Source organism: Anopheles moucheti, chromosome 2, assembly GCF_943734755.1.
Source record: "Anopheles moucheti chromosome 2, idAnoMoucSN_F20_07, whole genome shotgun sequence".
Taxonomy (NCBI): domain Eukaryota; kingdom Metazoa; phylum Arthropoda; class Insecta; order Diptera; family Culicidae; genus Anopheles; species Anopheles moucheti.
Window position 1 is genome coordinate 53126881 of NC_069140.1, and position 11439 is coordinate 53138319.

The 11439-nt window shown below is 46.4% G+C and overlaps 1 protein-coding gene across 1 annotated transcript in view; it reads right to left on the minus strand.

The window, feature by feature from the left end:
* Positions 1-9820, minus strand: part of LOC128310782 (neurogenic protein mastermind) — a 223654-nt gene extending 213834 nt beyond the window's left edge. Inside the window, exon 1 of the mRNA XM_053047501.1 lies at positions 7844-9820. Within this exon, the coding sequence (XP_052903461.1) occupies positions 7844-9820 (1977 nt within the window). The remainder of the gene's footprint in view (positions 1-7843) is intronic.
* Positions 9821-11439: the final 1619 nt, after the last annotated feature.

The window sequence follows — 11439 nt, forward strand, 5'->3', positions numbered from 1 at the left end:
CGAAAGAGATCGGTTGGGTTTCGTTTTGCAGATCTTTAAGGATATTTTCCGAATCCGGAACAGCACAACGGACCACACACACGCACACACAAAAACTCCCTTCTGTAGAGAAGGAAATCCAATCGTAAACGCATGAAGGACAATTTACCCAAAACAGTGACAGTTCGAAAGAGCCATAAAAAGGAGTCTTCTCGTCATTCTTTCGTCCTCACGCTCGTTCTTTGCTTGCTGTGCTGCATGCAGCGCTAAGGCAGAGCCCGCTACGATTGTCATCTGAACCGGCAAGAAGTTGCTCCATCCAGCAGTGAAAATGTTAACCCCAATTAAAAGAGACATTTGCACACTGAAAACGTAATTAGAGCATGTTGTAAGGGTAAGCAATGGAAACTTATGCATTTGATTTCCTCCCCGAAAAACACTTATCATGCGAATGGGCATTCAGGTCTCTCGTGAAGGATGGTACATAGCGCAAGCTTTTTGTAATCGATAACCATACAGCTGGTGCTGGTGAGCTTGGCAGCCATTTGGTAGCGTAGTTCGAACTGGGGAAAAAAAAACCCCAAACGGGCGCCACAGCGGAAGCTTCAAGCGAGAAAATCCGTTGTGTAAGAAGAACCGACGCCATACGTAAGACAGCGAGTAGCTAAGCCATCAGCCATTATGTCAAGAGTGTGACGACGTCACCAAGCCAACAGTGACATGTGAGACTGTTCGTAAAAAAGCAAGCCATGAGTCAGTCAGAAAAATCAACGCAGACACCCTAAATGATGGTAAAGGCCACCGAAACACGCAGTACGAAGCAAAAAAAAACTCCACACATTTACAGCATTGGCCAGAAAGACGGTGTATTTGCTTGGTTGGAACGAACTGGTGGTCGTGTACGAGCGTTGCCGAAACGATTCCCCCAAGCACAGCACAAACCACAGCATGGGGGCTCCAGCGGGCAACCGGTGGGAAAGAAAGTGAAAAGCAAACTGGGTGCCGGGAGCTGAATTTACATAACCAAATATCCCATCCCGATCCGTTGGTTCGTCCCGTTCCCGCACGGAAAGTGCTGAGTGAAAACGGCAACGGTAGCGCGGGCATTGTGCAAGTATGCCCCGGGAATGCCATTGTCTTACGGCTCGCGAATCAACTATCGAACAAACGATCGTGAGCCTTTTGTGCCTTTCAGCGTGAACCGCACAGCAAGTTAAACCGATGATAAAGATCATCTGAACTGATCGATTTGTTTCTGTGCCCCTGCGAAGGGTGAACTGATGGAAAATGTTGAAACAGAAAATGCTCTCAATGGAGCTTTTTGAATGTAGTTAAGGATAATCAATCACGTCACAAGCTTCGCCCGTTGTACACGTGTAAAGGATTAAGCAGAAGCAAAACACAAACTGAAATTGCAGGGCAATAGGTAAATCATGGGAAAACCTTTGTTAAAGTTTTCATTAATGCCTCAAAAAGTTAGCCAGCTTTTGATGAAAACAATATAAAAACAACTTATTTAACGGGCAAAACTTCAATCCACGAAAAATGACGCTGTCATAGTCTACCAGCCATCTAGAGAATATCAAATTTGAATGCCATAATCTGGTTTTTACTAAAACAAAAACAACGAAACTCCAACTGGAATAGATACTACATCCACAACAAAAAGAAACCCCGTAAAGTACCCCTTTATACTTTAGTAGTCCGGTTACACATTTTTGTTTATAGTATGTCCTTTTTTATATTTTAATGAAAAATAAAACACAATGTTTGCACAATAGCGAACACTACTCCACAAAAATGTGTTGTACATTCGACCAAGGCGAAACATTTTAATGAAGCACCATGCGCCTCCATTTCGATGCCGTTGTGCAAGAGCGGCTCAAACACAATTTGAGGCGTTGCTCGCTGTCATCGAGCACAACGGAGCTCGATGTTCAGCACGACTGCTAGCTTCGACTCATCATCGATTTTCTCGCAGCGCATTCCACTCGCCAGCCACCGGCGGGTTTTAGTTCTGTCCGAAATGGGTTCGAAACCTAACAACCGAACAGTAGCAGAAACATGAGAATCCGTTGTAAGCAGAAGCGCCAACTGGGATGGAAAACGAAGAAACAAACCAAATCGACCAGAATAACATACACTCGACAGAAAACGTAGTGAATAAATTACCACCGGCAACCGGGCAAAGCAAACGGAACAGGCAGAAAGCTTTGGCGACGTCAAGCCCGATGGTAGCGAGACCGACGATTACGGGGACACGACCAGGATACTACGAACCATGACGCCAATGCCACATGCAGACATTCTCCATCACATATACACACACACACGCATGTTCGCGTTTAGCCAAAACGTCCGAAATTCCAGCGCGTTCCTTCAACTCACTACTGTAGCTCGGGCAGCAAGTGGTGCCGCGCGGTTGTTGACGAAAGAACATAAGAACAAACCCTACCAGTTAACATTTTAAATCTTTTCCATCCATTGCTTCACCAGGCGGAGCCATAGCTAGCTTTGGACAACCATTGGGACCAACAATCGAGGTTGTCCGTTGCGTTTTGCTGTTTAGAGTGAAACAAGGGGACAGAATTGAACTGTGATGACCAAACTGAAAACTTAAATGTGATGTGACCGCTCATAACACGAACCTCGAACGAACATTTTTCATTCAACTTAAAATGGCCAGCCTATGCATCCTAACGTCATACGTGTATGAATCTCCAATGACATCTTTCAATCGTGTACAGACTTGATCGTTCAATTCTTTAATTCTTGCAAGTCTTCGTATAAAAACCAGAATGTATCGCCCTGCTTTTATTTTAGTTTTTATTGAGTAATTTGCATTTTCCACTTTTTCAATTTTACATGTGGTATATGTTGTTAGAAAACGTATGTTAAAAGCTAATATTAAATCACTTTAGAGCAATTACGTACAGTCTGTCAAATATTTAATATTTTTGTTTCACCAACCAAGTTCTATTTTGCATCTGCTCCATTTGAAAAAACAATCTTTCAAGTCAATTCTCATTTCAATGTCTAGTATTAAAAGAATGTCTTTTATAAAACGTTACTATCTTCTATAAATATAAGTAAACTTGTCACGCCTACGAAATTTACCGGATCGAACTGCCATTCCAATTGAAGTCGGCCGTTTGGAAAGGTCAATTGGTCTTGCCCAAAACGAGCAGGTTTTTCTTACGCTTACCAACCGAAAGCATACGAAATGGAAATAAAACAAACCCCAAACCGTAACGGTTGCACACTTGCAGAAACGAAACTAAAAGCTCACAATAGGCCAAAAAACAGTATGGGAAAAATTTCCATAATCATCCCACGTAGGACATATTTTTCATCCGAACCGATGCTGCTCTGTGCCTTCCTTTATTGTTGCCCTTTTTTGCTGTTTTAGTTTTCATTTTGTGCTTTACTTCTAAGGGGTTTTAACTTTCATTCATTGGTCGACGGGCTTATATCGATCTCGCTACGCTGCGTGCCTTTGGAAGAGAACCCCAAATGCGGAGCAGCAAAAAAAAAAAGAAACAGTTTTCTCAAACAAATATTTATTCAACAAAGTCATTGAATCCAATGGATTGTGCTGGAGTTGTTTCACCATTTACTTGCATCGACATTTTACCGTAACTTTTGCTTTATGGTTCTTTTTCCGATTCAGCATATTTAAATTTTCGATCTGATTCTGATTATTTTAAATCAGAAATAGTTCATCAATTCAATTAAGCTCCATTTCGATCAACAATCGTCAAACATAAAAGCACCCACACAAACGCTTCACTTTTACCTGAGCAAGTGCAGACGTTAGTTACATATGTGCTACGATCGAATTCACCGAATGACACTACATTCCATTAATTCACACTCTGCTAACGCCCTGTGCTCATTCTCTTTTCTGGGCTTAGTTTCATGATTCTTCTTTTTTTGCACTGTTACTCCTAGAGGAGGTAGTTTCCATCCACACCACACGCGGGCTGTCGAGGAATACCATCCTTTCCCGTAAGCCATCCGATCGGAAACGTCAAATGTCACCATCATCGAACGGAGCCACCGTCGTTCCATTCCAGGAAACGAAGCCAATGAAGAACGCGCGAAGAAAAAACTACGGAAAAACTCAATCGTTCGAAGCCTTTGCTCGTGCTGAACAGTGTAACATACTGTACGAATAGAAAGAGGGAGAGAGAGAGAGAGAGTGAAAATAAAACACACCAAGTCACCAAACCGAGCACTTCGGAACGAAACCAACGAATGTTGCTAGCAACCGGGCGCATTCCCACGCCTACACCGAACGCCATTAATACCCACACGACACCGTCAAACCAAAGCCTAGCTCCAAACCGGGGGTGGATAATATCGGGTTTGCGCACACTCACACCACGCGACAGTACGCGTGGGCTTCGGAGTGCGATCGAGGTTTGCCATTGCCACGTATAGCAGCCAACACAATCAGTGTGTTTTATTTCTTCTCTGACACGGTGTGTGTGTGTGTGTTTTTTGTTTCTTTTTTTTTTCTTCTTCACCACCACAGCAGCATGCTCCAACGTGACGCCGCGTGCACTGTCGGTTGGGAACTCGAATGATGCAAATGAAAAGTAGGTCAAAAAGATGCTTTTAATGACGTCATTATCCTGGACCCACATTATGCTCATTGCTCACCGGCTAGGAAGTGAACGTGCCGGTATGTGAAGGCATCGTTGTGTACCAGGTTCTTTTTTTTTTATAAAATCCATAGCCTACCCCGATTTGGAAACCGTTCGCTTTACCTCTGCGAACATTCGTCACAAGAAAGAAACCTAGCGGCGTGGTTAGTGTGGACCATTCGTTTATCGTTCCAACCCAAGATGGCGGATGGCAAAAGAAAATGTGGGCCACTCTGGAACCTCACGCCACTCTGGCACGAGCCGCCGTATCGTTTGTGGGGTCTTTATTCCATCGCCGTTTCCTTCACAATGCTTCACCCATTGTAACGGCTTGCTTCGATTCAAACATATTTGGGAAGCCGCGTTACGCTTTAACTCCAGCCCATATCAACCGTTGTCGTTTTCGCTGCCATCACACTGACAGCGACCACCCGTCGGCAGTTTTTTGCTTCTAGTGAGCAGAGTTCATTTGTTCTTCGGTCTGGTTTTGATGGTTTCATTCTCTTGTAAATCTTTTCCATAACATAAATCTTAACGTCTGTTTAAAATTTCGTTTGTTGATAGAAATGTCGTTGCAAAAATTCCTTGTTGTACACAATATAAACATCTTGATCTCCTAGAATTCGTTACAATTTCATTCTTATTTTATTTATTTCCTTGCGACAGTCCGTAGGATTTCTCAATTGTAAAAAATTGCGTTTTATAGTGTGCCTGGTACAACAGTGCCGTGCAAATCATCACTCTTTCCGTAACCAATGCATCATGAAAGAATTCTGTCCAATTAATTAGCTAACGAATCGTAATGATTGTCGCCTGTTACTTCACACTTCCTGTAATCAGTTCTTAACCAACTGGTCAACGTTCATTAGCCTCGGCCCCGGTGCAGTATCACCGTAAGGTTCATAAATTTTTACTCGGAACCGTAATGGACACTTTATGTGTCCACTTTCCACATCAAACCGTTGGGAACGTGTTATCGGGGCGCTTTCCGGGTGGATTCACCCGCACCGGTGGCGATTAATGGTAAACGCATTTTATTTACGGGACCGTATGCGGTACTGCCTGCAACAGCCTGTCACGTTATTCCAAATGACAGACAAAACTTTTCCCAAAAAAAAACACAAACCTTCCGCCCGAGTTAACCCACTCGCGTGTCATCATTTGCAGATGTACCGAAAGCAGCATCGGGATCACGGTGGTTGATACTTGGAAAGCGGACGCGTTTGCAACGGTTGCAAGATTTAATGTGCTGCTTGTGCAGGCGATTTAAATTAAGCAACCTTCGCCAAACACCTGATGAGCCCACTGCATGAGTAATATCAGTGCTTTTTTGAGAATTTAATTGCCCTCTCGTTTGAGCCCAAATAAGGCTGTGGCGTTTCCATTGGGGTTAACGCAAGGGGTTTCGCAAATATTGACATAATATATTAACGTAAATACAAATTGACCAACAATCATTTTGGATCGTTATTGATTGGCTTGGAATCTCATTTATTGTTGATCGTTATTGATGAATTTTGTGAAATTTAGCACCCAATATAATATCCCAAAATGTAACTAAAGCTTCAATAATGAAGTTTTTATTATAAGCTCTTACTTTAAAAACTAAAGTGGTCCTAAACTAAACCCTACAACGAAAAGAAGAAATTAAGAAAACTGCAGGAACAAGCGTGTACAACTAAACCGGAAAGACAAAAAGGAAGGAAACAAATAGAAGAGGAAATGAACAATTCACAAAACAGAGTAAATAGAAGAAAAAGAGAAGAAAAAGAAAAAGCGAAAAGAAAACAGGAAGATAGCTTATTAGAAGCAGAGGATAACATACGAGAGCGAAATTATTTTGTAATTTTTGATTAATTATCAATTAATTTTAGGGTTCAAGTTACAAGTTACATTTGAATGATGATCTATCAGGTTGATTCATTAATCCCTATACATTTCATACTTGATTTTTTTTTATCAAGCAAAAATCGATTACTTGAAATTTTATATCAATTATGTTCTAACTTCCATAAATAGAGATTTGTTTCAAGCAAGAGATTTGTATAAGAAGCAAGAAGCAAGAGATTTGTATGTATATATTGAATAAAGAGATTTGTTTCAAGCAAGTGTTGCTCCCCAAGAAGAACTGCGAGAATAACGTAACGCGTAACGTAGGGTATAACGAATGTTTGCTACCGTCTTTGTTAGAGCTACAAGGGATATTGTAAAACACGTGTGACGTCCAATCTCACCCGAGGTGACGATGGATGACAGGAGTTAAGTAACATGACATCACTAATTTGTACATGATCAGTCTAATGTCGAACAATGATTTGCTACAGCGACATCAACCGAAAAACATCGCATCATACCTTAAACAAAAGTTTGCTCACTGCTCACTATGGCGAGCGTCACACACATTGTCGTGCCTTAGAGCCTATCGTGAACGTACAGGTAACAACAGCGACAAAGAACCACACAGCGAGCAGTGAGGACAACAATCTATCGGATCGGATACAGATAAAAGAAGGCAGAGAAAAAAAAAACCCTCCCCGACCTTGCCGTTTCAAAAACCGACGGACGGTTAATGAACACCGTCCACCAACGGCACACGTTCTCAAGCGGTGTGCGTCTTTTTGGCAGCCGACAGCCAACTCCCGACGGGAGTTCGCTTCTTTCTTTGTTCTACTCGCCCTACCGGTGAAACGGTGAGTGGTAAAAATAAATCCAAAACAATTTATATCGACGGTTACTTTCGCTACTGGCCGCACACTTTCGCTTGTAACACGCTTGTCACGTGGAACAAGGGTGCGAGAAGCGAGAGGCGGTGGCACACTGGCTGGCTGGCTGGCTTGATGTGTATTCTTACACCCGAAACGGTACAATTCCACCGCCGGGAAAATGGGCGATGCCCTTCCCTTCGAAACTGGCTCCCACGATCGTTGTAGCGTAATGTTTCAAGGTCAAGTGTTGTTACAAGCTAAAAATGGCCTCTTTTTGCACCCACCCACCGAACACCAAAGCCATTCGGGATGGGTGGGTGGGTTAATGGGGGATGCATTACTCAATCCCGTTACGTTACGTTAGATTGACATGCGCCTAGTGCGTCTTAGTACCGTTGCGCTCATACCTTTGCGTAATGCATGACAACAAATCGCGTGGCGTGTGCGAGTGTGTGGTGCAATAAAGTAAAACGATCAAACAAAGCATTCAGTGGTAAACGACTCACTCACCTGATACGATGAAAGGAATGGATCGCGATTCTCATCGATGCCCGACACCACGTCGAGTGGCCCGGGAAAGCCACCGGAACCAATGCCTCCTACACTGCCACCGCTACCAACAACCCCGCTGCCTCCTACACCACCACCACCACCAACAGTGCCCGTGGCCGATATAGAGAGGGACGATTTGTTCGGGAATGGAATCGACGAAGTGCTGCGCCTGTAGCGTGATGGCGAGTTGGCAAGGTTCGACTGTAACGGCTGCAGTGCGTTCGACTGATGATGCGACGGGTGATGATGGTGCTGCTGCTGTTGCTGATGATGTTGATGTTGCATGCCCTGTTGCTGATGCGCATGTTGCTGCTGGTGATGGTGGGATTGCTGCAGGTGGCTACCGTTACCGATACCGTACGGCGAGAGGGACTGATTGCCGGACTGATGTGGCGGCTTGCGCGAGTGCAATCCGTTCGGACCGAGCCCGGATGAGTTGAGGCTCGACACGGAACGTCCACGGTTCCAGGAGGATAGCGAGCTTTGCTGCTGCTGCTGATGTTGATGCACTTGCTGCTGATGATGCTGCTGTTGTTGCTGCTGCTGCTGCTGCTGCTGTTGGGTGGACTGTTGCTGTGACCAAGGTCCCGGATTGGACCACGAAGGGTACGAATTTTTATACTGATTTTGCTGTTGCTGTTGTTGTTGCTGTTGTTGCTGCTGTTGTTGCTGCTGCAACATTGCATTACCATGCACGGATAAACCGTTGGGCGAGATACCGTGATGATGGCTGGGGAAACCACCATGCGACGCCGTTATGGCACGGCGCTGTTGCTGATGTTGCTGCTGCTGTTGTTGCTGTTGCTGCTGCTGCTGCTGTTGCTGTTGCTGCTGCTGAGCAGCTGCGGCTGCAGCAGCTGCGGCAGCCGCCACGACGGCACCACTGTAGAGATTGCTCGAGAAGTTCTGGAACGCTCCCAACCCGTTCATTGATAGGTGAGCCCCACCGGCACTGCCCTGTCCGGACGACGTTTCATCCGGGCCCGTCGACCATGGACTGGAATGGTCTGGAGAGGTGCCGAACCCGAGCCCGCTGGGAGCTAGACAGGAGCCAATGTGCGATGATCCATTCATTAGGTTGGCCGTAACACCGAGGCAGCTCAAATCGGTCGCCTTCAGGCTGAGCTCTTCAGCCACAGACTGCAGCTGCAGCTGATCGGTTCCGCTGTCCAGGAGCAGATTGTTGTTGGCGCTGTTTTGATTTCCACCAGCATTCCCATTCACGCATATGGCAGAGCTGTTACTAGCACTACTGCCACCATTATTGCTGTGGCTGTGACCTGTGCTGTTGTGGTTACCGTTGGCGCTACTGCCGGTATTGTTTCCCATCCCATTTACGCCACCGTGCCCGCCAAGGTTCACTATCGAGGGCGATGTAATGCTGCCACCGTTAAGCAGCGATGAAGTCACCGTCGCCTCGCCGACACTGCCGGCTGCTGCGGCCGAGCTCAGTGCCATGGACAGTTCGCGTGCGGCCGACACAGACGACAATGAGCAACCGTCCGACGACATGGCCGTTGTGATGATGTTGGACACGGAGGAAAGACCTCCCACGCCGCAGCTGGACGCAGCAACGCTCGATGCCATCAGCAGCCCTCCCGGTCCATCGACGGCGGACGCACCGGAACCGCCGGTGGCAACGCCTAGCGACAGCGCACCGGACGATCCACCGCTGGCGGACAGTTTGGAACCGGTGCCACCGTTACCGTTGGTCTTGGTGCGCTCTCCCATCGACACCGAGGACGACGAGGAGGAGGATTCGCCGATCGTGCCCAAGCTGTCCGTGATGCCCGTGCCGGCCATGTCGGGCCCAGACGTACCCGCCAAATGCTTGATATTCAGCAGATTGTTGATGCTGAGCGTGTCGAGCAGCGACGGATTAGCGACGCACGACTCGTTCGCAAGAACAGAGCTGGAGTAGAGAAAATCACCCATCGCTCCGTTCCGTTTCCCGCACCAGCAGAACGGGACGACCAACTACCCACGCGGCTATGCGGCCCTCCTGACGATACCGGAATCGGTAAACACGCTTATCGTGTGGTTACAAGTCACAATTACAATCTTCACGAAGAAAAACACTCGATACAATTACAGTAACACCGCACCGATCTTGTACAAGGCTCGTACTGACTAAGAACTTTCACGTATTTCACTTAATGCCGAACGAGTACGATGGACACACACCAACGCGACGAGAACACGCAGTTCACACAATACTCACACACACACACACTTTGTTATGTTATACGCTTTGGTTGAATTTGGTTTTACGCAAAATTTCACGCATCCACATACCGATGGGACACTTACTTACATTACTTCACGGTCAATAATCACGCTCATAACAACACGATTTGCTTGCGATACGCATCAACATTCACCAAACGCTGGATCACTCTTTCCGGGTGCACTAAGTGTTCTTCACCAAAAAACCGAACGTATATACCACACGGGCACCCACAGTTAGTGGCGTATAGCTGCGTATGCGGAAGGAAAAGTGGCCCTAGATGTACCGGGATATTAGTATTGAGCTTTCGAACACTTTCGAACGTCCGTTTCACACACCGAAGCCGCCTGAGACCATCATCAACACCAGTTCGATTAAACACGAATAACGATAACGTTAACAGTTGATAGAAATAGTAGCATTAGTTTCTGTTTTGTTTCAACAATCAAGCGGCTAATTCAAAGCACATCGATAAACTCTAGCGGTAATGGCGGTACACAAACTTAACAAGCACACGGATAATCGCCAGGTAGAAAAGGTTACGAATATACACGTATTATGGGGGGGGTAAGCAATTTTCAGCAACTCGTCGATGATTTTCCCATCACCTACGCACACCTTCACACCCACAAATGGACAGTGCGTGCGTGTGTTTTTTTTCCCGCAGCGCCTTCGAATGCACACCCGGGCTCGAAGCCGTAGCCTTACTGGTACTGTTTTCTCACTGTCGACGCCGGCGAAAAAAAACGTTCCGTCTCGCTACTGCGATCAACTTGTCCTGAAACGAAGCGACACGAATTGACCGCAGAACACCAGCGTGGGCTGCGTTTTATTCGGCCATCCTGGTTGCCGATGGACCTAGCCGATGGAGCAAAACCGATGCCGCGTTCGGGGCACTCAGTGCCGTACCAGCACCGAACGTTCGTGTTGGGGTGCAAGCAAAGGATCGGCCTCGCGGGAAGGGGAGTAAACAAAACGCACATTTATGGCACAGTGGCACCGTACCCTAGTGAACTCGTCTCCTGGCCGTAAGGATGCGAACGGACCTGTAACGGAACGGAACGGTGCCGAACGAGTCACTGAGTGACTCGTTGTGACATGCGCCGTTTCGGATTCCGCTCGGATGGGAGGGTAGTTTCCGCTTTCGGAACGGACACCCACCCACCACACGGTGGATCGTACGTAGGAGTTTTCGTGCGAGCCTTGCGAGCATGAACGCCACCATCGAACGAAGATTTGCCGTCCGCGTTTGTTCTTCGATCACTCAGTGAGTGAGTGGTGCACTGAGTGGTTCCGCCATGGTTTTTGGTTTGGCCAAAGCCAAAGT